The 27,580-nt window shown below is 40.0% G+C and overlaps 2 protein-coding genes across 3 annotated transcripts in view; one reads left to right on the top strand and one right to left on the bottom strand.

Annotated features, from left to right (window-relative positions):
- The first annotated feature begins 99 nt into the window (after nt 1-99).
- Nucleotides 100-6,972, top strand: guk1b (guanylate kinase 1b). 2 transcript variants are annotated; one of them, XM_086088393.1, is made up of 9 exons: nt 100-265; nt 2,200-2,314; nt 2,868-2,909; nt 3,206-3,325; nt 3,839-3,935; nt 5,148-5,286; nt 5,522-5,606; nt 5,671-5,756; nt 5,845-6,972. In XM_086088393.1, the coding sequence occupies exons 2-9, from the start codon at nt 2,203-2,205 to the stop codon at nt 5,875-5,877; spliced, it is 714 nt and encodes a 237-aa protein (XP_085944519.1). In that variant the 5' UTR covers nt 100-265; nt 2,200-2,202; the 3' UTR covers nt 5,878-6,972. The 2 variants fall into 2 exon arrangements, with proteins under 2 accessions (XP_085944519.1, XP_085944520.1); XM_086088394.1 differs by lacking the exon at nt 3,206-3,325.
- A 1-nt stretch (nt 6,973) lies between these two features.
- The window catches only part of obscna (obscurin, cytoskeletal calmodulin and titin-interacting RhoGEF a), a 37,442-nt gene continuing 16,835 nt past the window's right edge, over nt 6,974-27,580 (bottom strand). The window contains exons 36-81 of the mRNA XM_086089535.1: nt 27,251-27,517; nt 26,890-27,156; nt 26,543-26,809; nt 26,112-26,378; nt 25,740-26,006; nt 23,516-25,639; nt 23,375-23,447; nt 23,215-23,306; nt 23,019-23,131; nt 22,456-22,656; nt 22,281-22,363; nt 22,025-22,198; nt 21,758-21,917; nt 21,305-21,406; nt 21,052-21,216; nt 20,778-20,936; nt 20,513-20,690; nt 20,281-20,394; nt 20,046-20,213; nt 19,838-19,940; nt 19,364-19,493; nt 19,181-19,286; nt 17,675-17,780; nt 17,338-17,468; nt 17,135-17,247; nt 16,523-16,691; nt 16,347-16,434; nt 16,066-16,266; nt 15,923-15,983; nt 15,770-15,847; nt 15,506-15,678; nt 15,386-15,412; nt 15,142-15,294; nt 14,626-14,671; nt 14,452-14,529; nt 12,641-14,366; nt 11,640-11,756; nt 11,435-11,557; nt 11,166-11,333; nt 10,985-11,090; nt 10,652-10,891; nt 9,289-9,512; nt 9,190-9,204; nt 8,901-8,997; nt 8,666-8,815; nt 6,974-7,498 (exon numbers count right to left, since the gene is read on the bottom strand). Of these exons, the coding sequence (XP_085945661.1) occupies nt 7,318-7,498; nt 8,666-8,815; nt 8,901-8,997; nt 9,190-9,204; nt 9,289-9,512; nt 10,652-10,891; nt 10,985-11,090; nt 11,166-11,333; nt 11,435-11,557; nt 11,640-11,756; nt 12,641-14,366; nt 14,452-14,529; nt 14,626-14,671; nt 15,142-15,294; nt 15,386-15,412; nt 15,506-15,678; nt 15,770-15,847; nt 15,923-15,983; nt 16,066-16,266; nt 16,347-16,434; nt 16,523-16,691; nt 17,135-17,247; nt 17,338-17,468; nt 17,675-17,780; nt 19,181-19,286; nt 19,364-19,493; nt 19,838-19,940; nt 20,046-20,213; nt 20,281-20,394; nt 20,513-20,690; nt 20,778-20,936; nt 21,052-21,216; nt 21,305-21,406; nt 21,758-21,917; nt 22,025-22,198; nt 22,281-22,363; nt 22,456-22,656; nt 23,019-23,131; nt 23,215-23,306; nt 23,375-23,447; nt 23,516-25,639; nt 25,740-26,006; nt 26,112-26,378; nt 26,543-26,809; nt 26,890-27,156; nt 27,251-27,517 (10,151 nt within the window). The 3' untranslated portion in view covers nt 6,974-7,317. The remainder of the gene's footprint in view (nt 7,499-8,665; nt 8,816-8,900; nt 8,998-9,189; nt 9,205-9,288; nt 9,513-10,651; nt 10,892-10,984; nt 11,091-11,165; nt 11,334-11,434; nt 11,558-11,639; nt 11,757-12,640; nt 14,367-14,451; nt 14,530-14,625; nt 14,672-15,141; nt 15,295-15,385; nt 15,413-15,505; nt 15,679-15,769; nt 15,848-15,922; nt 15,984-16,065; nt 16,267-16,346; nt 16,435-16,522; nt 16,692-17,134; nt 17,248-17,337; nt 17,469-17,674; nt 17,781-19,180; nt 19,287-19,363; nt 19,494-19,837; nt 19,941-20,045; nt 20,214-20,280; nt 20,395-20,512; nt 20,691-20,777; nt 20,937-21,051; nt 21,217-21,304; nt 21,407-21,757; nt 21,918-22,024; nt 22,199-22,280; nt 22,364-22,455; nt 22,657-23,018; nt 23,132-23,214; nt 23,307-23,374; nt 23,448-23,515; nt 25,640-25,739; nt 26,007-26,111; nt 26,379-26,542; nt 26,810-26,889; nt 27,157-27,250; nt 27,518-27,580) is intronic.

Raw genomic sequence — 27,580 nt, 5'->3', positions numbered from 1 at the left:
GTAAAAAAAAAAATGGTATTGAAAATCCCTCATGTAAACTTATGTCAGCTGACATTATACGCGGGCTACCTGTGGACCTTTCCAGGTGTGGATGGGCTGGATATAAACAAGCTGGCCCAGCACGCAGACATGCGATTGGTCCGCGGATGTTGCATAGGCGAGACGGCGGTAATTGAGGTTGACAGTGAGCCGATCAGCGAATCCTTCAGTAAACATCACGCCTGACTGAGCGGTCCACTCCACATCTCCTCAAGGGTGCAGAACGGTAAGAGAAGTTATATCATTTGTGAGGGAATGTTACATATATTTGTACTGTATTTGTTTGGATTAGAATTAGAATGAGTATTTTATATATATATATATATATATATATATATATATATATATATAAAATTGGGGGGCTTGGATGTTACAAGTAAGATATGAAAAAATTGAATTGTATCAATATACACTAAAACGCAACAGAGTGCCTGTTTTATGTAACTTTGTAGTTTAACATTTATTTATTGTTATTTTGTGTTTAATCAAAACATTTTATATTTAATTTAATATGTCAATAAAACAAGCTGAACACGAGTAGACAGAAAATATGTATAAGAATGTACAGAAAATGGTTGATAGATGCAAAATTGAATTCCTTAATACAGAACAAAAATAATGTAATTGCCTAAAACTGAAAATATTTTCTTGCTGTAAATGTAGAAAAAGAAAATCTAGTGTAATAACCAACTTTTTTTACGAGGTTAACCTGCTAAGGAATTGTCAGGTGAAGACTTAATCTCCTATATAAAACAAGCTGTTAAAATAAAAATGCCGTGCAAGATAATTAGGCATCATAAATTAACTCACTTCGCACCGCAGCTATAAAAAGGTCACCTGTCCTTGCACCCCTGCCCAGCCCCAATTAATCCTTCTGACCGACTTGCCACGACTTCATTAAAGAGCATTCTTAACGTTCACCTGTGGGCCTTGGCCTGTCGCACCGCTCACCAATTAGGTGGAGGGGCATGTTTTCATATTTGAAATAAAAGGAGACGGGGTCGCTCAATTAGTAGGATGAATTAAAAGATAGAGATCTACTTTTAAACGTCTGTGTTAGTGCGTCTGTTTGTCCGTCTGCGTGCGAGCATGTACAGTTTGTGTGTGGAGGTGAGGTGGATAAGAGGAGTAGCAGGGATCAAGAGATTAGCACCGATGACTTAACAGGACTTCCGGTTTAGTAACATTTCTATGGTAACTGGAGTACAGTGAAGCTCCGCCTGGTCCCAGTTCACTATTTAGGAACTAACCTACTCACATTTCACTCAAAGAGTATAAAAAAATATTTTTAGTGTACTACAAATAACACGTCTTTGGTCATCTATGTCAGTAATGTGAAATGACAGGTTGAATAATTAAAAACATGCCACTAATTGTAGCCATTTCATTTTTTTTTTTATGGGCCATTCCGCTGAATGAGTGCCATTTGCTTGTTGCAAATGTACGAACGCATGGAACTGCCAATGTGGAATAAACATTTTTTTTCTGGCAAATATGTTTTTGTAAAATATATTTACAAGTACGTTCAAAAATACATTTACAGCTAAATGCTAAAAACCTAGCATAATGGTATGGGGAAATGCCAAACGGAAATTATGTCCTGGAATCATAAAAATTACACATAAACATAATGTTTCCTAAATGTTCTGTTAGTGTAATGGAAATGTAAAAAAAATAAAAGAATTAATAATTTAAATTTGAAACTTGCGCAAATCAACACTTTGTAGCATTATGGGGGGAAATGCTAAGTTCTTAGCATTTAGCCTACATGTATGTTAGGATGTACTTGCAAATACGTTTACACATGTTTGAAGCACCTTAGTTGGAATATATTTGCCAGTCAAAAACATTTACTTCACATTGGCAGTTCCAGTATCAAAATGAACTTGAATTGATGTTGTTGATTCTTTTTTATTCCAAATCTGATGTGTGAAGAGTGAGGTTTAACATAAAGCCACATCAATTATGCGAGTAGCATGTTGATTCAATGATACAATGACAAAAACACTGTACTATTTTCAAAATAAACAAATAACGTAAAAAAAATAATAAAAAAAATAATGAGATAACAAGAATGTGAGGAGATTTTAAATCCGGGGCTAATAAGAAATCAGTCATTGGTTATGGTGGTGATGTGACCTCAATGTGTGCCTATGTCAGACAATGTCAGGACCGAGACCTGTGGTGCTAAGCGGCCCATCCGGAGCAGGCAAGAGCACGCTGATGAAGAGGCTGATGAAGGACCATGAAGGAGTTTTTGGATTCAGCGTGTCACGTAAGTGGAACAAACACTTCCTGTCCTGAGAAAAAAGTGCAGTTTGTATGTTACTATCGGATGAGCTTTTTATTCTGTATTCTAATCTTAACAACATCTTTTATTTACAATAACCTTTCATAGGCAACAAGGTGTCCTTGTGGTTAGCACGTATGCCTCACAGTTTTGAGATTTAGAGTCAAATCTCAGCTGCCTTCTTGGGTGGCATTGACATGCTCTCACCGTGCCTGCTCATTTCTTACCACATCACGTGTTTGGTTGATGGAAATTTTTAAATTGTCTCTAGGTGTAAATGGGATTGCAGCTGTTTGTCTATATGGCAACTGGATAGATGTAACTTCTCACAACTGATATGTTTGATCGATATACATTATTTTCCATGTTTGCATGGCTAAGAGGAAGTTCCATTAATTTCTGACCGCTTCTTTGAACGAAGATTTTTGGGATGGCAGCTCTAATGTTCATTGTCTAATTATTTATTTATTTTTTTTATAAAAAAACTAAATATTTTTTGGACTGGTCCACAACTAATACTGTTCTGTTCTCCACATAGACACAACAAGGAACCCTCGGCCTGGAGAGGAAAACGCCAAAGGTACTACCAAGTCGGGGATCAAACCTGTGGCAATCTGGATGTTTTAGCAGCTGCGCTGTAGTAGCCCCAGACATAGATTTGCACCTGATTCTGAAATATTTTTAGAAGCTATAGAAAATTGCCCCCCCCAAACCCCCCCAGCCTGCCCCGATGCTCCTGCATCGATCGCTTCTTACTCCCAAGTGAACTGACAAAATGGTTTTGTTTGTTACTTCCCACACCATCTCCCTTCCTATAGGCTGGGATAAAGCTGTGTGTGTGTGTGTGTGTGTGTGCCTGTTCTGCTTTCTCCGTAGGCCTCAACTCGCTCCCCATGCTTCTGGGGGCTACTTTACTGCCCGTAGCAGACGCCTTTTCCTCAGAAGACTTAGACAAGTCATTTTCGTGTCCAAATGAATCTGAAAGCACACATGAAGGTGACCGCCCGTGTGATTCCATATCTTAAGGCAGAGGGATGGGGGTTACTTTCATCACCCTGGAACGCTCTCTTTGGATTTAAAGGAAGTGCTCTTTGGATCTGAAAAAAAGAGAAGAATATTTGGGGAATCACATTAATACATAAGTACACTTTGGAGTAAAAAGCTTTTGAAAATAGCCCCCCGTGATGCCTCCGTAGTCACTCCTGTTGTCCTGTCCCGTTTTGTGGGATTGTCCACAAAAACTGAACCTCTAAGTAGAACGTAAACAAGCTGCAACCAATCATTAGCATGGTATTTTTCAAATGATGCAAACTTTTTTGGTACACACATTTCATAATCACAATTTCCTCTAATGCTAATGATTGAGTGTTTCATTATAGATTGCAGTGTGTTTCTTTAGGGGGAAAAAAGAAATACAAGTGGTGTCCAAGTGAGCATATAGAATCCAATTATTCCTGTGCTACCATTATACTGCATGGACAGTTTCCGATATATGATCCCTTTACACAGATTATCACTTCATCACCCGAGAGGCCATGCAGGAGGGCATCCAACGGGGAGATTTTATTGAGAACGCCGAGTTCTCAGGCAACATGTATGGAACAAGGTAAACATCTGACAACCGCGAAAGCTGCTGCCATGCGAGGGAATCGGAAATCGTGATAAATTAGAATACTACAGGAAAAAAGTCAATGTATTTCAGTAGTTCAATTCAAAAAGTGATTCACTTTTAGAGAATCTTGCATCGGAATATATTTAAATATTTTAGAATACATCATATCATACCATTATCAGTCAGATCAATATCATTTATTATACAGACTATTAAACAAATACTTTTCAGAGAACCTATTCTTACCTAATTTCAATGGTAAACATCTTTTTTTATTAACGTCAGATTTTAGTTTTTGAGATTAATTTTTGAGGTGAATTTTAGGGTTTTGTCTAAACATTAAAAAAAAAAAAATACAAAAAAAAAAAAATAACTTATCTGCACATAAAATAGCCTTTAAAAAATAACTTACCATACATAATGCTCATACTGAGAAGGAAAAAAAACGTTAAATGTTTTTTTTTAAACCATTAATATATCTATCTAGCCGCTAGCTAGCATTCAAGAGCTAACTACCTGTCTAGCTGCTAGCTAGCATTGGCTCGACTTTTATGCTAATCTAATCAAAACGTGTTCCCGCAGCTTTGCTAAACTTGGTAATTGTACTGGGGGAAACAACAAAATTAGCAAAATTAGCCAATTATATCAACTGAACGAATAAAGCCTCTTTTTTCTTTGACTTGAGAATTTCTGAACACCATAAATTGTGTTTTAGGCTAGCACAAGAGGACATGTTCACCACGAGAGATTCCTTTTTGACTAAGTAAGGTGTAGAAAGTCCAGATATCGGTTTCAAAAACGTATGGCGTAAAAGTAAAAAGTGGACAGAAAAATAGATACTCAAGTACAGCGACCAAGTATTTATGGTTACTTCCTGCCACTTGTACAGTGTTATCTATTGCCAGACATCCTATGAATAGGTAACCCATTTGAACACTTTAATTCAATACAGTAGACAAGAACATTAGTTGCCTTGTGTAAGAGCACAGTCAGGATTCAAGAGGATCAAGAGGATATTAAACATCTTGGGACAGATGGCGCTTTAACCCCTGATGCTACAACGTAAGTATATATTGTGTCACATTCAATCTCACCTTATTGGGAGGTGGGCGCAAAAAGTGCGAGCGGCTCGGATCAACGCAAGCCATCCTCTTAGCTTGCTTGCTTCATGTGGGAAGTCAACAAGTGCGTGTATGTGTTTCATAGTAAAGCTGCCATAGAAGACGTGCAGGCCCAAAACCTGATCTGCATCCTGGATGTGGACATCCAAGGTGTGAGGAGGATTAAAGAGACGGACCTCAACCCCATCTACATCTCCATCCAGCCTCCATCTATGGAGATTCTGGTAAAGGAGCCATTTCATACAGCAGGCTTAATACTACATCACTGATAGAAGCATGCGTTAGGTACACCTGCATAATATTCTAATACAAGAGCTCACAATTTAAATAATAATAATAATAATAATTGAGTTGAGTATGCAGGTGTACATAAGTGTGTTTGTGCCAATGCAAAGACATGATGACGAAGGGAAAAAGTTTAAAGTTATTAAAAAAATATGTATATAATAATTTCCATAGGAAAAACGTCTGCGAGACCGACAGACTGAATCCGAGGACAGTTTACAGAAACGTCTGGAGGCAGCTCGCATAGACATGGAGCTCAGTAAGTTCAAAATTCAAATGACCTTAGAAAATCTCAATACATCAGCTGAATTCTTTCTCTGCAGGTAAGGAGCCAGGAGTGTTTGATGTTGTCATCATCAATGACGACTTAGAACGGGCTTATGAGGAGCTAAAGGAGATCCTTAACGATGTGAGTCAAGACACATTCCATCTAGAAATCAACATCGTTCCAAACATATTTAACAACTGTCAAATGTTTGTAAATCGCTCTCTTACAGGAAATCCAAAAGGTTCAGGAGACCAAATCGTAAAAATTCTTCAGCCTCTCCGAGTGTGACCAAGTTGTCCATCTTCACCAACACAGCAAATAATAAAGTGTGCGCTGAAGACATGTTGTCTTTGACCCTCTTGTGTTTCCATGGCGAGAGGTTAGTTGAGCATCAGTTCATGCTCAGAAGAAAAAGACACAGAGATGGAAATTGGTGTTATTAGACTTAATTAAACCAGTGGTGAATATTTCAACAATGCATGGAGATCATTTTACGTTATGTCGTTATTGGAGCAAAATGTTTAATGGCTACGATTAGGTTTATAATCATGCCGGTGTTAAAGAGGAGAGATAGAGCCTTAAATCTGATACCACTTCATTAGCCAATCGGATCAAGTCCAATACTTCTTCCTCATACTAAAAATGTGTTTTGAAATTTAGAAGCACCTTTCAGTATGATGTGGCAACAAAAATTGGAGTGTTAAAATTTCAGGGTTACGTTTTGGGGAGTTGGTTTTAACTCCTGAAGTGTATTTTTTACATTTTCAGAGTTAAATGGTGTTTTTTTTTTTTTTATAAATAGAATGTACTATTTTACAGTGTGTGGGAAGAAATTGGGAGTTAAAATTGACACACCACTTTTTTGAGTCTACTAGAGTTAAATATTTAGTTGATATCAACATTTCTTGTGTTAATGAAAGCAACTTATTTTGAATGTTAATAAAGTACAACACCAGATGTGTCATATTTTAACACTATTGTAGTGTAAAATCAACACTGACCAATGTTGGCTAGTGTTTAATTTCAACTACCATCAGAGTTGTTTCATTTCCATCTCAGTGTAAAAATAAGACTTTCAAAAGTTTTAACTATATTTAATGTGGACCAAAATTGATATTTTGGAAATGTTACATTCAACTTTAAAGATGTTGAATTAACACTGCCTATTTTTGCTGTGAATTGCTACACAATCACAAGAATAAAGCTACTGTTAAATTTAAATTGTTATTTTGTATTGGGTGTCATTAGATTGTGCGGTAGTACCAAATGAAGTGTCTGGTGTGTTTACCAATTGAAAATACCCGCATGTGCTTGTGATTGTTTACAAGTTGAATAAATACCATGATGGCAATCACGAGTCAATTTAACGCCATTTATTTCACCCGTCATCCAGTAAGTAACTCATCCAAGCAGGTGGTTGACAATAAATTGTCCAACCTAAAAAATCTCATTTACACATGAAAACTGAAAGGGTTGAACAATGTGATATTTAAATTAAAATGTGACATGCAAGTTCAAACTCATTGGCTGAACATTAACCCTGATATGTTTGCATTTAAACCAGAGCGAAACAACTTGGAACACTCTTACTGCAATGCTTACAACTAAACGGACACACAGCTTTTTAAGACGCATCACAGTTTCCTTTCCTCAGATGGCAGCCGGTTGACACACAACACCATTGTATTTCTCTGTTGACCCGCTACTGGAAGAAGGGACCCTGAAGCTTGGTGCGCACTTGGTCTCGCTTCTCCTCCTTCTGCATGAGGTACGCTTTGAGCTTATCAGTGGAGAAACACACCTTCGAGTGGCGTGATCGGTGGGGACCGCGATGAGCACGCAGCCAAGCGTCTTGGAGGCACTCTGCCGCAGTGGGTCTCCCCCTTAAAACAAAAACAAAAAAAAGTTGATAGTAGGCCTGCAATACTTTCTAATTCACCCGACTTCATGACCCTTAGGCCTTAGCTTATATGTTTCAGAGTCCCTGATTGTCATGGTGGTGTCAGAAGGTCCAATAATGGACTTGTGGACCTAGGACAGAGGTCAGCAACCTTTCCTGTCAAAAATAAATAACACAAAATGTGTCTGGAGATGCAAAACATTTGAAGATTGTGATGATTGAAACTGTGTTAGTGTTAGTTTAATGTAGTGAGGGCTCATGAGCTAATTAAAGCTGCACCATAACGGAAAAATATGCAGCATCCAATACATAAAGATTCATTTTCTCCAACCCTTAGTCTTGTGTTTTTTTGTGTTTTTTCTTCTTATTATTATTTTTTACGTTTAGACTTTTCTGCCTTTCTGTCAAATTTCTGGCATTTTTGGCAATTTTATGGATATATGGTCATTTTCTGCCACTCTTTATTTTTTGGCTATTTTTTGACATTTTTTTCTGCCTTTTTTCTGTGTGTTTTTTTGAAAACCTTTTTTCTGCCTTTTTCCTATCAATTTTCTGACATTTTTGGCAATATTGTAGATATGGTAATTTTCAGGATTTCTTCTTTTGTTATTGGACATTTTATGGTTACTTTTTACAATGTTTTGTTCTCTGCCTTTTTTTAATAAATTATCTGACATTTTTGGCAATTTCATGGACATTTTATGGTAATTTTCTGCTTTTCATCTTCCTTTTTGGACATTTTATGGTCATGTTTTTAGACATGTTAATGTCATTTTAATGTACCTTTCTTTTATCTTTTTCTGACAACTTAAAAATCGACTGACATTTTTAAAATATTTAATATTCAATTAGTATTTTTTATTTAATCATTCATTCATTAAAATAATATTTTATCTAAAAAAATAAAAATAAATATGCATTTTTTTAAATTATTATTTCTACTATTTATTTTTATTTTTTTAGAGATCCACAAGAAGCTACAGGAGAGGTACTAAAGAGCCACATGTGGCTCCAGAGCCGCAGGTTGCAGACCCCTGACCTAAGAACTGTTACACTGTTAAAGGTCCACAGGTTTGGGGAATACAAATACCCACACTACAAGCTTAACTCAATTCTCTATCTAAAGTGATACTTTCAATGAGACGCTTACCAGGATTTGTTATTCAGGCTGCTCTTCATCAAGTTCAAGGCTCCTTCAGACAAACCAGGGTAACAGCGTCCAAACTGGATCTTCCCTTTCTTGATGTTTCTGTCCTGTTCCCAGCCCACTTCCGCATGAAATGGGCTGTCAGCACTCAACCTGGAAGACAGAAATTACAAAAAATATATATTTGGAATAAGAAGAAATATTCATAACAGTTAGGAGAGTGTTTGTGTGTGCTTACATAATAAACAAGAGAACTCCGATGGCCCAAACATCGGTCTCAGGCCCAACACCCTGGCCCTCCAGGATTTCCGGAGCTTTAGGAAGGATAATATAAACTGACAAAACAGACAGAAACATGATGTTGTTCATAAAATATTGTGTAGTTATTGACACTGATGGCAAGTTCACTCGCATGATAAATTGACGGTTATGTAAAAAAAAAAAAAATCATAACAGTAAGAATGAAGGATGTTAGGATCAGCTGAAGTTATTCCCACTCATCCATCCATCCATCCATCCAAGTGCACCTTTGCTGCGGCGCTCTGTTGAAGGCCATGACAGTCAAAGATTTGGTGTATTAGAGATTAATAACACGGCAAAAAGTCAAACTAGCATTCCCTGATCACCTTTGCTCTCCGACAGGCCCTGGAGGTGCTCAGTGTGGAGGGGCTGGCCGGGCGTGAAAGACAGAGCTGAGCCGAAGTCCACAATCTTCAGGTGGTTGCCGTCATCCACCAGCATGTTGTCAGACTTGAGGTCCAAGTGGACCACTCGCCGGCCGTGAAGGTAGTCAACTGCACTCAGGATCTGACCCAGCAGCTCGGCCACGTTAGCCTCCGAGTACACGTCTCTGCAAAACATACACGTAGAGGAGTCACATCAATATGGGAGTGCTGTTAATGCTGTACACGACTTGGCCACTTAGGGGCAGTGTGGGTCATTGTATTGCGATAGATACACCTTGTAGTTACATTAAGGAGTAGAAGAAGAAACAGCGCTTGAGTAGTGTCAAAAACAAAACGAAACTTGATTTATTTATTCAATTATTTATTTACAGCCTCGGAAGAGCATATGTCCGTGAATACCATTAAAACGTTTGTCTGTGCACCTTCCTGCAGCATTTGTGTATGAATACCCGTTGTTTGGAGGGATTTGAGTGCCGCGAGTAGCATGCTAATTTTTGCTAGCGGGTCAATGGTGTATTAGCTTTGAGCTGGCTATGTTGGGAAAGTAATACAAAACGAAAGTGTAATTTATATTTGCGTGTGCTCTTTGTGTAAATCTCTTTGTTTTTAAGCGTTTTTAGTTTTGCAGTTAGCTTCAACTGGATGTAATAAACGGCTTGAGTTAAAACTAGTAACATTGGGGCTCATTTTGAGGGACTGTTCGCATCTGCCTCGTATTGTTTTTGTTTGTTTTCAAATAAACAATGGGTGAAAAATGCTAGTTGACCAATATGGATGTCACTATTTTACACACCTGAAGTCACAGTAAGTAAGTACGTAAGTATTAACTAGTATCCTTACAATTTTATCAATTAAATGTATTGCGCCCCACAATGCATTCTGGGAACTGAAAAGTAACATAATATTATTTGTTTTTAACAATATATTTACAGTAATAGGAACCAGGCTGGCCCACAAATAACAAAAATCAATGTATAATTGTTGCCCATTGAAATGCATTGTAGGGACAAAAAAAATAAAATGTTTTTTTTTAGATAATTTATTGGTTTATGATATATATATATATTGCAGAGCCTAATTTACTAGATAATGCCTTTTTAAAGACTGACAAAATTGTTGGTCATAATTGTAGTCAGATACTCACCAAAATTGAATGGTCCCTTCCAGTTAACTTGCGTTACTCCTCCAACACTAATGGCAATTAAAACGATTATCTCACCTTTAGTGGAGTTAATCATTTCAATAGGGCCTTGCTGTATTAAGTGTTTTTTTTAGTGCTGTAGTGATTTCAAACATCTCTCACCTTGCAGCTAGACTGTAGAGCAACTCTTTGCCAGGACAGAGCTCCTCCACCAGCACCAGGTAGCAAGAAGTGATGTAAGCAGTGTGCAGTTGTACCAGGTGGGAATGGTGAAGCCTCCTCAGCAGCTGATATTCCTTCAGGACCAACTGTCTCTGCTCTGCCCGGTAAGGCGTGATCTTAGCGGCAAACACTTGACAGGTCTCAGCATCGCGACATAAGTTGACCACACTGAAGCGACCCCTGGGGTGATTATGACGACAAATACTGAGGCATGAAACACGAGGGCGGAGCTTTGCTTAATGCAAGCTTTCAAGAGCTTCATAAAATCCCAACCTATTGATCTCTGAGAGGAAGTTGTAATGCCTCTGTGTTGGCTGACTTTCTGACCCAGTCACCTTTGAACCGAGGCACTCAGTTTGGATGAGAGGAATGTTTGCATCTGCGCAACAAAAGAACAAAAAAAACTTTATGAAGGCTCTTTCAAGGCCTACTTTTAAAAGTTTGTTGCCCTCACATTCAGGGTGAGTTGCCATGACAATGGGGGCGGAAGCATCACTGAAAGGTCCTGCTCCTGTCTTGGTGATGCAGCCCACCCTGAAAACATAAGTAGCTCCTCTGGGTAGATCCTTCGCCGCATAGCTGCTGTCACTCACATCCTCCGACAGGACTGTCCACTCTCCACCTGAGGATGAATGTAGCACTCCTTTAGAATTTGATTCGAAGCTCAGAAGAGCATTTGTAGCCTGCAAACAATCTACAGCTGTGTCTAAACTGTGAACCTACCATCTGTACAGTACTCCACACAGTAGGTAACCGGGTCACCAGACTGAACAGGCTTCCACACCAGCAGTACGCCACCTCCGTCCAAATGAAGCACATCCGCCTTGTTGGGACGGACTAGAAGATCTAATAAAATGAAGCATAGCAAAATTATTGGCAACAGGTGTATTATGAACAGTAGACTAATTAGATAAGGCTAATTTGATACCTTTTGCTTTTTTGAATGCTGGTATCTTAAAAGTAGGCAAGCGCTTGGAGGTCCTCTTTTTTGGACTCTCAAGCCCGTGCTCCCTTTCAGGCAAAGTTGAGCCCTTGACAATTGGTGCTGTTGTAACAAAAAACATTTATATCAGGGCTGCCACTCGATATTTTTTTTATCGTAATTAATCAAATGATTTCAAAAATTAACTCGTGATTAATCGCAAATTAATCACACATTTTATATCTGTTCTAAATGCACAATAAAATATAGATTTTTTTTCAAGTTTTTGATATTCTTGATATTTAACAAAAGGTGGAAAAAGATAACCTAATACAATTATGGTTGTACAGTGTTTCCTCGCTAAAATGTGTTTCACTTTTCGCGTCCTCGTTGCTTGGCAGAATTTGTTTTTGTGGAATTTTTCAGTAATGTACCTAATTTATGAAATTCATGAAGGTTTGAACATTGAGAATGTTTAAACAAGAGGAATGTGAGAAAATGTAAATGCCTCGATGGGAAAACTATAAACTGTGTGGCGAGGGGTTTTAGAGCCTTAAAACATTTATAATAAATGTAAAACATAAAGCTACTTTGCGGATTTCATTTATTGCGGGTATTTTTTTTAACCTAACCCCAGCGGAAAATGAGGGAACACTGTATCTTTTTAGTTTTTTGATATGGTAATTTACTAATTTCATAGTAATTCATAAAGTTATTTGAAGTGAAGTGAAGATAATGTTTAAACATTGACTATATTAGCTGCAGTGCATAGGGTAACTCATATGTGTGTGCTGCGCCGCGTCTGGAAGTTCCCCAGTACCCTATAGGAATTTCCAAATAAGGGCCGTGCGTTAATCGTTGTTATAAATAAATAATAATAAAAAAATAAAAAAACAGCTTAAGTTAATGCACAATTAACACATTTATTTTGATCCCTCTAATTTAAATAAAGCTCAATGTATTTTTTTTTTCAGTCAGGTATCTGTGAAACAATAAAAATTGTGTACCTCCTTTACTTAGATCCTCTTTACTGGAAGATCTTGAGAACAGCTTGGTCAAACTTGAAGCTGAAGCTCTCATTTTCTTTCTAAAGGACATGGTTGGCGTATCTGGCTTCATTATCTCTCCTAGTGTTGGTCCTAACTCTGGGCAATCTAGCTGCGAGTAGGAATGGCTAGCCCAGGACTGCCTGCGGAAAATATTCAGCAATCCCAGCTTTGGGGATTTTCCCGCAGGTGGCTGAACTTGGAGAGCTGGCGCAGATGCATGTCTTTGAAGGCCATGGCCTTTCTTGTCTTTGGCTCTGGGAGGCCTTTCAGGAGCCTGAAGAGAGGAGAGGCTAGGACTTGGACTGGGTGTTGATGACATCTGCAAGTGACATATGTTGGGGTTGGAGCGTGTGCGGTTGCGTGGTGGAGCTTGAAGAAAGTGGCCTCTGGGTTTGAGTTCTTGAAATGAGCGAGGGGATGATGATGTCAGAGGCTCTCTCGGGTCATCATAACCTTCACTCTCTTCTGATCTGTACCTCCCCCTGAGTTCCTCATATGAACCGAGTCTACTGGACGACTCAGAGCCACCATGCTCCAAAATAGATGACTCAGCCAAGGAACCTTGGGAACCAGCAAAGGCGTCACCCTCTGATTGCTCCTGATCCATCCTGTGGCACGTTCTGCCACCCATAAGGCGGCTTAATGGAGCAGATTCACCACCCAACGTGGAAGTGCCCTGTACAGGAACAGTTGAACCCCTTCTTCTTGTGGGTCTTCGAGGGCTTGGAATCGCCAGCAATTTTTTCCCTCCCACTTCATCATCTGTGAAATCCTCCTTCATACTTTTTGTACCTTCTTCGTCACCTGGCTTCGAGGGTTTGGGTGAGCTGGGAGATCGGCGAGAGTACTCATCAAGCGACCTGCTCCTTCTGTGAGGTGGAACATTGGTGCGGGTGACACTGCCATCAAAAGAAGTAGACTTGTGCATCGTGGGCTGGGTGGACCCCCGTCTCTGGCTTCGGTTGGTCTCCGTGTCATCTTCCACGTATTCTATGAGAGGTTCATTGAGGCGCCCTGACAAGCTCCTACGCAGAGGCTTGCGACCTCTTTCCTGCTTTTTGACCTGAAACTTGTCACGTAATGTCATGTGTCTGGCAGACATGGGTGAAAGCTGATGAGATGAACTGTAGAAAGTGCTCCGGATCACGCTGCCTCGAGGGATTCGACCCGCATCGCTTCCTGAACCTTCATCACCATCGGAAAGGTTGAGAGACGGACTACTGCCCTTGTTGAACCTTCTTTCATTCTGAGGTGTTTGAAGATACGAAACCTCTGAAGACGCAACAGACTGCCGACTCACACTCCGTTCTAACATGCTCCTCCGGCCAACCAGCTCATCATCGTCCTCGTCTTCCCCCTCCCCAAACATCACTTCCTCTTCTTCGTATGGACATTGATGAAGTTGCGTAAAAGGCTCCGGGATCCGCGCTCTTTCGCTCAAAGGGTCGTAGTCATCCTCTGTTTCTTCCTCCTCCTCCTCCTCCTCCTCAGTTGGGCTGCAGTGTTGGAAGAAGTCCCAAGAGTCAGCTTCATCGTATTCGGATGATGAACCACTGCTCATAGAAGTGCTGCTGTTCTGGTGGTGTTCACGGGGAACAGTCACTGCTGTATCTCTGAGAGGAGCATCCAGGAGCTCGGGAATTTGTCTTAATGTGAGCACGGAACCGACACATGTCAAGGAACGCTGGGGATAAAGAGGCAAAATACATTGCTGAAATAGAGTCCTTTGAAGACAAATTGCAGAATCTCTCATTTCCCCAACAACTTACCTGCCATTTTCTTTTTGAGATGAAAACCTTTAAACCTTTTGTGTTAATTTCATCCGTGTCTTCCCCTGCATTTTCATCCTGATCACAGTTAAATTTTAGTTTTATTTTCATTCAAGTTAAAAAAAACTGTTGAACACAGAAAAAGCTGTTTGTTAAACAATAGTTAAGCCTCACCTGGAGCCATTCATGGCTCAAGCACTCAAAGGCAGATGGCCGCTTCCTATACAGGGTAGAGAGAAAAAAAAAAGAAATCATGGGGGTTCTGCTTAAGTAAGTGTTGTCAATTTTGACTTTGAAAGAGATAGTTAAATAACAATGGGAAAAACAATTGTTGTTGATTTAGGTCTGACAGCTGTTTTTAACTTAATTTTGGGTGCGGAAACCAAAACTGATGTCAGTTTTTCTCTACCACATTTTGTTTTTAAGCTTATAGTTTCAATTGTGACTGCACAAACAATTTGCCACATAGCTGTAGATAAGTCCAACCTTAATCAGCTCTTCTTACTACAGCTCATCAGGTGGATTTTGTTTATCTGGTGGGTAAGTTGTGGAGAAAAAAAACTAGACATGCTTGAAAAAAATTACTACAGGTTTGGAATCAGCATGCACATTTTTGTTTTAATCAGCATAAAAATCAAACTCAACAAATTTTTAAATTGTTCCCCAATGTAATGTATGGGAGATGCCTACTCAGGGTCTGGTTGTAGAAGACTACGAAGAAAGGCCCGGGCCTCAGGACTCCTACTCGTGACGTCAGGGGCATCCCAGTTTAGGGTCCCTTCTCCCACTCTCAGCAGTGTAGCACGGTCCGTTTCACCCACAAAGGGGCAACGACATAATAGGCTGCCAAAGTAAGAAATAGAAAAGAAACAGTATTTACTATTGTGGATACATTTATGGTATAGCACTTTATATTGCCTGGCGATATACATACCATAAATATGTCATCACACCCACTGACCTGTTATCGATAGAAAGATGTTTCTGTTATATCGCATAATACATCAGTAAAAAAAAAATTTTTTTTCTGTGTGGGATCTGGATTTTGACTCACCAAATATCTGTGCCCACACTCACGGGTTCTTGGTGAACAACTTCGGGCGCAACAAACTCCGGCGTACCAAACATGCTGTACTGATGTCTGGATGTGTCTACTTCCTGGCAGAAGCCAAAGTCACAGATCTTGATTTCATCTCTGGGTGGATAAACCATGAGGATATTTTCTGGCTGAGGGGTTTTCATAAATCAACATGAATAATTGTTTTAATACAAAAATATAAGTAATTTTGTCAGTATTGTCTTTAAGCCAAAATCTCACTTTGATGTCCAAATGCAAAATGTTCATGCTGTGAATATGTCCAACTCCTTCAAGAATTTGCTGGATGTATGACTGAACCTGAAACAAAATTATTCACAGTGCTACATCTAATTAACAAGAAAAATATACTGTTTGATCATTTGAATCTCTTACCTCTTTCTCTGAGACTAACCCTCTGAGTAACAAATGGTCTACAAGGCTATGAGAACAGCAGCTAGTGATTATGTTAAAGAAGAAATACACTATTGGACAAAAGCGGCTCTTGTATGTGATTCATTTTTGTTTAGAAGGGATACATCTCTGTAATGAGCACCAGTGTGCGCCGTGTGCAAAAGAAGTCCAGTAGACAAGCCACCCTAGGATGAGCCAGACGGGAGAGCAAATCCCTCTCCTGGAAGGCCCGGGTGCGGGTGCTACTTCGTAGGGGTAAGAATTTGGCAGCAAAGACTTCACCTGTTCCTCTGTGGACCACACGCTTCACCACTCCAAATGTTCCTCTAAGGATGAAGAAATTCCAATGAATCATAGCATAGATGAAGAGATGGTAGGACGATGTGGATATGGAGGATGAGCTCACCTTCCAATTTCATCACCAACATCATAAACGGTGAATAGCTTTCTTCTCTTGCCCAACTCCACCTCTCTCTCCTGAGACCCCAGTGGACCTAAAAACAATGAAGTGACGGAAACAGGTGATAATATATATATATTTTTTTTTACAGCCCCAAGACGAACAATCGTATACTGCCTCACCTTCCTCCACTATGAGCTGAGCCTGACACGACACATGGCCAGCGTCATTGTAGGAGAAGCAGGTGTAAATGCCGCTGTCTTCACTTTCTGGGCACACTATGGTCACCGAACAACGGGCGGCATGCTGAACTATCTCCACATTGTCACCGGCTGTAAGTTCTTCTCCGTCCTCCAGTAACAAACAGCAGATTGAATTTATCAGATGAATGATGAAGTGATATCAGGAGATAAGACTAAACTTAAGTTCAACTAAACTTTGTATGTTTTGGAACAGTTATAGTGTGTAGGAAGGCAAGTTATACTTTTTTGTTGCAAATATTATATGACTCTTCTCATATTTTTGAGAATTTCCTATACACAGAAACAGCAATTATATTGACCCATAAATGTGTTTAGTGTACCAGAGAAACAAACATATTAAGGGTTATCGGCAATCAAAGTTGAATAATAATAAATAAAATCAGTTTTAACAAAACAAATGTGGCCCTTGAGCCCAAACCTTTGCCCACCCTTGAGCTAGTCTCACCCTTTTGACACTATAGAACTAAAAGGCTCCCAATAAAACAAATCAGTCAAATTTACAAACAACTGAACTTCTTATTGAATTTCTACCTTGTACCACTGCGTCTGTGGCATCGGCCTTCCTGTAATGATGACGGTAAATGTAGCTGGTTGGCCTGGTTCAACGCACATGTCTTCAGGGAATACTTGGATGAAGGGAGGAACTGAACAGGACAGCAAAGAAAGTGATTAAGATTACTACTTGAAAAGAGTGATTATTATTTATTTATTTTAACACAGAAGAAAAGAAGTACCATCTGTAATTTCCTGCATTTGATCTGAGATGTAGATTTCTTCTTCCTCCTCCAAGTAACACGTAGGCTGCTGCTGTGCTGGCTGATCCACGGATACTGGCTGAGGAACTTCTGCAATACTACACTCAGCTCTGAAGACCAAAAAGGCATTAAAGGTTAGTGTTTTTAAGTTCACAAGTGAAAATGGATACTGCTCACTTAGCACTTACGTATCTCCTAGCCTCTTTCAACCAACAAAATGTTATATTTTATATTATGACTTATTATTATTATTATTATTATTATTTTTCAAGTCCAAGGTTAAAGGAGATAAATATTGCAGGAATGTTATACTCACTGGTCATTATTGGGTGGGGAAATCCTCTTAGTAATGGAGGAGGGAGTGAAATCTGTTTGTAGCCATTTCTTCACAAAGGCAGAAGACCAACCCTCTGAGTCTGCATCTAGGAAAATACAAAATACCATTCTGTTAATGAATGTCATGATTCAACATAGACATGAGTCAAACATACATTACCTGATATTACGCAGAACAGAAATAATGTGCATCTTACCTGCTGGCTTCAGGCTTTAGTGAAACTACAGTAAAGCGCCCATCACATTAAGATATGGGCATGTGCCCACTCCTGTATGAGAGCATCTGCCCAGCACATGGCCATCTCGTATTTGTGGCGGTGAAGAGTTAGCTGGGCATGCGTTAACAAGACGGGAAAAAACGGGAACACTGAGCGGTTACATGTTGTCATGACAATGGTGACTTACATGGAGCGGTCCGCATGAGGAACCTTCTGCTTTTGGACTAGTAGAGGGAAGATGGAAAACATGAAGGTTATAGACAATGAAAGGGTAAAATACCAAAAGCAGTTTTGCATTTATATTTAAGTACATATACTACGGCATCAGTGTACACACATCTACTTAAACTCACTAACCACAAGATTAGGTACACTTGCATAATCTTTAAAAGGAGATCCAGTAGATAAGGTGTATCAAACGTTATGTCTTTAAAAAGATATTAATGCTCAGTTAACACAATCAACACTTTGCAGCAGTAGTACAACTACACTCCAGCATACTGAGAGCTATTTTTATTAGATTTTTAATAAAACACTAAAACTCTTAATTAAATTATATAGTTCTGTTTGATATCCTTAATAGATTTTTCTAATGTTGTGGCTAACGAGAATCACAACCATTATTTAAGACACCTCAGTGGTTCAGATGACTCCATCTAGTGGAGAAAAAGTTTGTGTCCTCTGTGGAAAGTGAAACATGATTAAATATATCCTACTGTATAAAACAAATATATTCATTTTATTTTGCAGTTACTCGCTTCCAGTTCGCCTGGTATGATTATAGATTGTTTTTTGTTTTGTTAGCATACATAGTATCTTCAACAATTCTCAGGAGTGATCAATAAGTAGATATTTAAGTTATTTCAGTAAATGTGGCCTCATTACATGTAACCTTGACAATAACTCAAAGAAAATAAAAAATATTAGCATTGTGAAACAGATGAATGAATACAAATGAGTACTTTTCTCTTATCCGTGTTTTGCTGCGGACAGCTGGTATGCTTGATGAAACAGCTCCAGATATAAGCATGTGAAATGAATATAAGGAAAAGTAAGTAATGTCTCAAAATGCAATAAACATGATAAAATGGATTACGTTCCCCAGACGACTGTCATGTTTATGATTATAAGATGAGAACAGACATGGACTGTTGTGAATGATGGCATGTGATTTCTCCTTCATGTAGAAGAAATTAAAGTATATCCCTAAAAAAAAAAAGACTCCCAATAGACAGCAGAATTACCTTATATAGCTCCAACTGCCCTACCTTTAAGAGGCAAGTCGTGTGCCTGGGCACTCTCAGAGTCATTCGGGGCGACGTAGGAGGGGCACAGTCCGGCCTTGCACTTGACACAACCAAACTCATTCGAAAGCTGAAGTGGAACAAAAATATTTGTGTCTTTAGAGAGCACCTCTGACAATGAAGATTATTAGACATGTCGTATCATACCTCACACTCATACAGTCCGATGTCTGCCTCTGTTGCACTGAGGACTGTGAAAGACAATATTCCACTTCGAGGGTCATTCAAGACTGAATATTTTTGCTTGTCAGTCAACTCTTTGCCATCCTTCATCCACCTTCAAAGGCAAAAGAGGAGCTTATTTCCGTCATTAAGACCCATTACAAGAGATTTGTCAGAATTCTGCCTTTACAAACCGACATTTCTAATATTAAAAGAATAATAATGATCAGATTAGATGCTCAAAAAACACTGTTATCGTGGAATGTATTTTTTTTGGCTTTATAGTGGTGTAAAAGTGTTAGAGAGGTTTTTATTTATTTTTGCATAGTTTGCCAATCTCATGTTGATAAAACATGCAGTGCAATTCTAAATTTTTACTAATGCACTTTACTGTGTTACACTATTACTGTTATTTAACTTGTGTTATCACCAGTGGGTATTGGAAAATGGCATACTGACCTGATTCTGGGCAAAGGAGTTGTAAGAGTGGAACAAGTAAAATAAATGTCTTCTCTGTCTATCAGACAAGTACTTTCCAGCCGACTAACAAATCTGGGTGGAGCTAGGAGGAAAACATTTTTAAATACAGCAAGTAAAGCTTTTGTGGGTTTAAATCATTATACAGTACTTGGAATGATATCTAAATCTAATCTTTCACGAGACTTACCCTGCACTACAACAGTAGCCAGAGTGCCAGCGCTTCCCATGGTGCTAGTAGCGTAGCACACATATTGTCCAGAGTCTTCCACAGTCAGACTGTCCAAGATCAAAATGCATGTGCCTGAGCTGTCTGCTGTGATGATGTGCCGAGGGTCATCCTCCAACGCAAGGCCATCTGAGAAGACATGTAATTTGTGTGAACCAATGCAGTTTGAGTCACTTTTTTAATTTTTTATTCTGACCTTTGAGCCAAGTGATCACTGGCTGAGGCAATCCTGTAACCTTGCAGCTCAGCTTGACAGTCTGTCCGATCTTTGCTGTGCAGTCCGACAGCAGTGATTGAAACACGGGAGGGTCTAATTGATTGATAGACACAACCATAGCAGGAAAAGACAACATTTATCAAATCAAGTTTTAAAATAAAGATAAGAGATTTGGGGTAGATCTGCTGTGATCATCATATGAACGGCCTACTCTTAGTGGGCAGGATGGATTGTTGCTGCAACTCCTTCAGGTCTTTGAGCCAGGAAAGTTTCACCACTGGTGAGCGGCCCTGCAGTGTATATCTCCGCACCGAGCCCCTGTGCTCGTGCCACAGCTCCCAAGCCTTCTCATCACCTCCCATTGTTTCCTTTAGCTCTACATCATTCAGCTGGGGTTGGTCGAGTCAAAAAGTTAACATGGATTGATTTGCATGTCAACACGTAACCACCAATAGTTTCTAGGTTAATTTCTTTACCTTCATTTTATTCTTGAAGGTGAACGTATCACAGTTCTTACTGGCATCTCTTTTCAATTTGCATAGGACAATGCATTCCTTGAATAGAAAGACATGTCTCTGGTGCCCTCTAGAGGTCTTTTTTGTTTCTGGAGATTCATCCCACACTGTGAAGGCTCCCTTGGAGATAAGAGAAGGAAGAAAAAAAAACAGAAAACCATCATTATTTTATCTCATGACATACATTTACTTTCTAGAGATAACATTTTAAGATGGTGTTGAAACTTGCACTGACCTGCCGCACAGGTTCGCCCAGGGCAGTCAAGGGTGCTGGATAGTTCTCAATGAGGTAGACCTGGTGCAGGTTGTCAGACCTCCAGGGTAGACAGGACACAAGGGAGAAGGCATCCTCCAGCAGACAACAGCTTTGGCCGCTTTTGGCCTTGTTCTTAATTAGCTCCTGGAGATAAAATGCTAGTTCAAAACCGAGTTGTGGGCAATTATCGGCAATGTTTGAAAGCAAACAAATCTAAACTATTTATTTTGACCTTCAACAATGCTTGATATGTCTGAATCCTTTCAACTGGTCTTTGGAGGAAGGTCAAGGTATCTATGACAGGAGCCTCAGGTTTACCAGAGCCTGGTAACTCCTGTAAGACATTCCATTAAAAAATGCATGGTGGTGGGGACTTCTGTGAATCGTCATACCCGTACGATTCTCACCTTCCAGCGAGTGCACAGTGACCCAAAGCCTCGAAAAAAATACACAGACTAAACACCAACCAAAGCAGGTTTACAGCCGTCGACCGGGGCGAGTACAGACGGTCCTTCTCATTCCACGTATGTTTTTCGAGGCTTCACATCATAAATCATTCGCCGAAAATGCGGAAGCACTCAGCTAGGTGCGCATCGTCATTGACAGGAATTGACGATTGACGGAAGTTTCCTCCTCTGCTATTGCTGCGTATGCTCGGATACAGGATCTCATTAGCAGGGCTTACTTTGAAATATTGTTGGGTAGCTTTATCAGCAATGCAGGCCTCTGCTTGTGGTTGCCCGAGCATGTAGAGAATATACTTCTCAAGGGCCTCAAAGTGATGGATTAGATGCATGGCGACATCATCGTCAGTAGTACACTCTCTCAAACCAGGGAGAATAGACCTGAAACCACAAGCTCAATGTCAAAATCAGGTTGCTGATAGTCTACTGTCTGTATTATTTGTGTCTAATATTGCAGTTGAGAGCATATGTACACATGTTTTACGTACTTCTCGTGAAGAAGGACAATGTCCTTTATATTTCGGAAAATGATATCTTTCTGGTTGATGATGTTGATAGGAACATGGCGACTGGAGTCCAAGTAATTTAGTGGATGTGAAATAAACATCCTCATCTCCTTCACAAACTCCTCTTCACCATCAATCAGGCCTTGGATCAGTTGGCTAGGCAAGAAAATAAGTTATGGAAAATTAATTTTTACTTTGTAATAGACAATTATAACAGTGCTCTGTAATGTTTACAAACCTCAAAGCCTGCCTATACTCTTCTCCTGTGGAACCAATTCCATCAAGATCCTCTTGAGGTGCCCGCAATTGTGTGAAGGCCTCCTGTTTAAGAAAAAAACAAAACAGTGCTGCATTTATTTCAAACACACTATTATTTTTAATCACTATACAAACTGTTAGAATGACCATCTAACCTTTCTCTTCTTCTCCAGGTAGGCTGGACACACCCATCCCTGTCGAGCAGGGTTGGTTTTGGTGGGTTTGGTTCTTACAAGCCATTTGTCTGGATGGACAGAGTCTAGAACCTCCACGAACTGGCCCTCCTTCAGTAAAAAACTGTCCTTGCTTCCACTGTTTGGATTGCAGTCTGCTCCAGCTACACACATTTCAAATGTCTAAGGGAATTGAAAGGTAACTACGTTAAAGAGGCTTAACAATAAAATGTGCTAGTGAGTGAATAAATGCCCTATACTCTAGGGCATTGTCTAGGGCCTAGACAGTCAAAGAGTTATACTAATATTGTGCAACAAAAATACTTCAAATGTAGAATAATACAAAAAGTAATTAAATCAAACATTTAGGGCCTGATTTACAAAGTCTTGACATGCAAAAATGGGAACTGATCTACAGTACCAATCGGACGCACCCAGGATTCCGTCTGTTAAATGGGGGGGAAAAATGCTATTTTTTGCTCAGGAAGAGCCTCTGGCATGCAATTTTGGTAGCAATTAAATTTTTTCCAATCAAAAGTCCAAACCTCTCGTTGACCCTCTTCCCCTTCGGATTCTGATCCAGAGACAGTGCTTGCTAAAGGTGTGTGGGCCCTAAGGTGTTTAGGAGATGGTGTCCTCATTTGGCCTTCTTGGGTGCCTATGAATGAGAGGCACACAACAGAATTGATATACTTGATAGATATCTGGAAAGAAGTAGGCCTAATGATATCTCTTGCTAACCTTTGACTTGTAAAAATGTCTTAAGGCATGGATCAGGAACGTGTTGATCCAAGTCCTTTGGAGGCATTTGGTCTGTTACCTTAAGAAGCTCTCTGTGGTAATATTAATGAAACAAATATGTTGTCATCATGAGAATTAAATAAAACCTCTGCTCGATTACCTTTGTGGAGGGGTCTTAATTTCTACGGGTTCCATCACATCCGGTGCAGTGTCATAATCAGATGGACTTGACACTGTTAAGGAAAGATAATTCAATGAAGAAAACAAAATGTGTTAAGAATAAACAGCACATTTTACTCACTGGAGCTGGTGGCGATAAGAGACGATGGTCTCCTCTCTTGTAGGCTTGTCTGAATGTGCTGCTCTGTCAGGTTGTAGGCCTCCCACAAAGAGACGTCTACATTCTCTACGTAGTTATCAGCATCAGTCCCTGAAGTTGCCTGATCTTGACTTTGTGTTTTGTCCTCCGGCCTCAGTGGAGCTAACTGTAGTGGTGAAATTGCAGCCTGAGGTGGGTGCACTTGCCTGCGGACTGTCTGAGCAGGCTGTTGGGGCTGAACGACTGTTATGTTTCCATTATATGACGTAGTGCCAAATCTATTGACCACCTCACAAGTGTAGATGCCACTGTCATTAAGGGTCAGTTCAGTGATAACAAGAGAGCAAACCCCACCATCTGTGGCCTGAATACAATGTCTTTTATCACTGCTGATTGGTTGACCATCTTTAAGCCAGCGCACGCTGTCATATTGTCCTTCTACAGTACACACTAGATTGACGGTACCATCAACATCTGCACACTGGTTCTTAAAGGCCTCTTTCAAGACTGGGCGTGTATCTTTGTCAGTTTCGTAGCCTTTGAAGGGCATCTGGATCTTGACAGTGGTCTCTTGCATTTGTGGTACATCTTCAGCACTGATGTAAATCTCTGGTGAAGCATCTTGGACTGTCTTCTGAAGAACCAGAATGTTAGACGGGGTGTAGGTTTGGGTTGATGTTTCATCAAAGAAACCACCGTGTTGCATTATGCTATCGTTGGCTGGGATCTCAGTCAAAGCTTCTGAGAAAGTTTCATCTTCAGAGATGTAGAGGAGAGGAATTTCTTCAGTCACTTGCTCTTCTTGTTGGTCGTCCTTCCTTACTATTAATTCGGCAGCTACTTCTTTGTCCATTTCAGGTTCCATTCTCATGGGTTTTACTGGATGTTTGATCAGCTGTTTGGTGACAACCAACTTCTCCTCCAAATCAGCATCTGCTGGTACTGACTGGCTTCCCTCAAGTTTTGGTTCCTCGTCTTTCACAGACCTTCCTGTCGGTTTTAGTATCTGATCTTTGGTTGTTGTCAAAAGTTGTTCATCTTGATCCGTCTCAGTGTCTCTTGACGGCTGTTTTTCTATTCCTGCCCTTGTTTTGCTTCTTGACCTCACAGGTGGCCTTGGAGGAATCATTTCAGTCTTTATATCGCGAGGCAGTTGTTTTCTTTTTCCGGAGTGACTATCCTGCTGATCTACTGATGGCACTTGTATCACTTGCGCCTCTACTTTGTGTGTGGTCACAAGTTCTTTTATGTGGTTTCTCTGTGTATTTTCTTCGCTAGAATTATTGACTGTTGCATTTGATGGCTGTATAATGAGCTCCTCAGTTTCTTTTCCAACACATTCAGTAGGCTCTCTTCCTCCTGCTGCTTTTCCTTTTGACCTCACAGGAGGTTTCACATCCTCTCCTGTCTTCCCCACTTCACCATTCTTAATAGTATACTTTGCTTCTTGTTCTAATATTTTGGTTCCAATCGACGTTGCTGATGGTTTCATAGCCTTTTTCTCCTCCTCGACTCTCTTCCACAATGTTGTCTCTGGGTAATCATCATTTTTTTCAAATTCTTTGACTTCTTCACAAGGTTTCCCTTTTTGCTTTGGATCAATTTCCATTGATTTAAATAACTGGTTCTGTTGATCAACCCCATTGCCTCCAAGACTCCTGCTTGGTTGACTCACTTCTGCCTTAACTTGTTGCTTTGCTGTTTGTGTCTTCTCCATCTTAACTTGTTCAGTCACATGCTCCTTCTCATCTAACAATGTTGGTCTTTTGTAAACCTCCAAATCTTGCTCCATATTGTCCTCCTGCTGGTTTGAATCCTTAGCATTGTTAAAGTCGTTTTTTATAGATTTTTCAGACTGGTTCTCCATTTGATCCCATTGTTTTTTAGTTTCTATTTGCAAAGACTGAATGGGCTGCTTTATGTTAAACATGGGTTCTGCATCTTGTTCTAAAGCAGTGATTGATGCTTTTCGCATTGTCCTCTTCTTGGGCTCTGGAGCAATTGGGTGAGCATCGGGGAGATTCACATTCTCAGGTTTGGAAGTGATACTTCTTCTTCGGGGTAGTATCATGGGAGGTTCTTCCTTTGGTAAAGTAGTCTTAGGTTCTAGAGTGGGGAGTTAGAAGGTGACGGACAATATTCAAGGTTATAACATTCATATATTTTGTTGCTGTACATTTATTTTATTTACAGTAGGTGTACCAACCTTTTACAGACACCATTGCAGTCGTCTCTGCACTTCCTGCTTGACATGAGTAACTTCCACTGTCTTCTGGATTTAGCTCCTTGATGTGAAGTTGCAGCAAACTGCCATCCTGATTCATGGCATACTTCCTGTTTGCTCTTAGTGGCATTCTATTCTTTTTCCATTGTGCTGACACTCCAGGTGTAGACAGTTCGCAGCACAAGACTACAGTAGCTCCCGCTTCTGTTTCTGTGTTTTGCAATTCTTTCTTGAAAAAGCAAGGCAGTTCTAAAAATGAATTAAAGAAAAACAATCAAGTCATGACAAGTCAAATAAAAAACAGAACTGCAATACAAAAGTTCTACCTGGAAGTCAGTAAATTGATGCACACACCTTTTACAGACACAGTTGCAGTGGTCTCTGCACTTCCTGCTTGACATGTGTAGTTTCCACTGTCTTCAGGATGGAGCTCCTTTATATTAAGCTGGAGGAGACAGCCGTCCTGTTGCATGTCATACTTCCTGTTAGCTTTTAATGGCAGTGTGTTCTTCTTCCACTGCACTGACACTGCAGGTTTCGACAGCTCGCAAGACAGGACAGTTGTAGCTCCCTCCTCTGCCTCTACACTTTGTAGCTTTTTCTTGAACAGTGGAAGGTGTTCTGCATAAATATGCACATATTAGTAAACTATTTCTTGGACTGTGGTAAATTGTAAAAGCTTCAAACTGCAATCTTGAAAATGGGCATCATAAAATCACATTTTCCATAAATGTCAAGTGCTAAATTTTGTGAGAGGTAACACATAATTTGTGTAATATACACACCTTTTACAGAAATAGTTGCTGTGATTTCTGCACTCCCTGCTTGGCATGTGTAACTACCACTGTCCTCTGGTTTAAGCTCCTTAATATTAAGATGGAGAAAGCAGCCATCTTGCTTCATCTCATACTTCTTGTTGGACATAATAGGCAGCCTGTTCTTCTTCCATTGCACTGGCACTCCAGGTTTAGACAGCTCGCAGGACAGAGAAATTGAGCCTCCCTCATTTACCTCTTTACTTTGTAGTTCTGTCACAAACAATGGTGGAAGCTCTGGGGGAAGTCAACATCAGGGGATGGCATGAAGATTGACAGTGTGATTAAGATATCCAAACACTAAAACACATACACACCTTTCACTGACAAAGTTGCTGCAGTCTCTGCACTTCCTGCTTGACACGTGTAACTACCACTGTCCTCAAGTTTGGTGTCCTTAATGTTGAGTTGGAGAAGGCAGCCATCTTGTTTCATCTCATACTTCCTGTTGGCCCTCAGAGGCAGTCTGTTCTTTTTCCATTGCACTGGCACTCCAGGTTTAGACAGCTCACAGCACAGAGAGATTGAGCCTCCCTCATCTACCTCTATACTTTGTAGGTCTGTCACAAACAACGGTGGCAGCTCTGGGAGAAGTCGACATCAAGAGATGGCATGATGACCAGCAAGTTTAATTGACACAGTGTGACTAGATACCCAAACACTAAAATACATACACACCTTTCACTGACAAAGTTGCCGCAGTCTCTGCATTTCCTGCTTGACAAGAGTAACTACCACCATCCTCAGTTTTGAGGTCCTTGATGTTGAGTTGGAGAAGGCAGCCGTCTTGTTTCATCTCATACTTCCTGTTGGCCCTCAGAGGCAGTCTGTTCTTTTTCCATTGCACTGCCACTCCAGGTTTAGACAGTTCACAGGACAGGATGACTGTATCTCCTTCCTCTGCCTCCATACTTTGCAAGTCAGCTTTGAATGAAACTGGGCGCTCTGGAGAAGGTTTAGTCAAATAGTTTTATAAACAATTGGGGTGATATATATAAAATGCTTCAA

Source organism: Leptonotus elevatus, chromosome 11, assembly GCF_054856555.1.
Source record: "Leptonotus elevatus isolate MCC_2025b chromosome 11, RoL_Lele_1.0, whole genome shotgun sequence".
Lineage (NCBI taxonomy): Eukaryota > Metazoa > Chordata > Actinopteri > Syngnathiformes > Syngnathidae > Leptonotus > Leptonotus elevatus.
The sequence above is the reverse complement of the archived record's forward strand: the minus strand, read 5'-3'. Positions and strand labels throughout refer to the sequence as shown.

Coding starts and splice junctions, on each gene's coding strand:
- guk1b (XM_086088393.1), top strand. CDS start 2,203: ATGTCAGGACCGAGACCTGTGGTGCTAAGCGGCCCATCCGGAGCAGGC. Junction 2,315..2,867: donor TTTTGGATTCAGCGTGTCAC/GTAAGTGGAACA, acceptor TTCTCCACATAG/ACACAACAAGGAACCCTCGG. Junction 2,910..3,205: donor TGGAGAGGAAAACGCCAAAG/GTACTACCAAGT, acceptor CTTTCTCCGTAG/GCCTCAACTCGCTCCCCATG.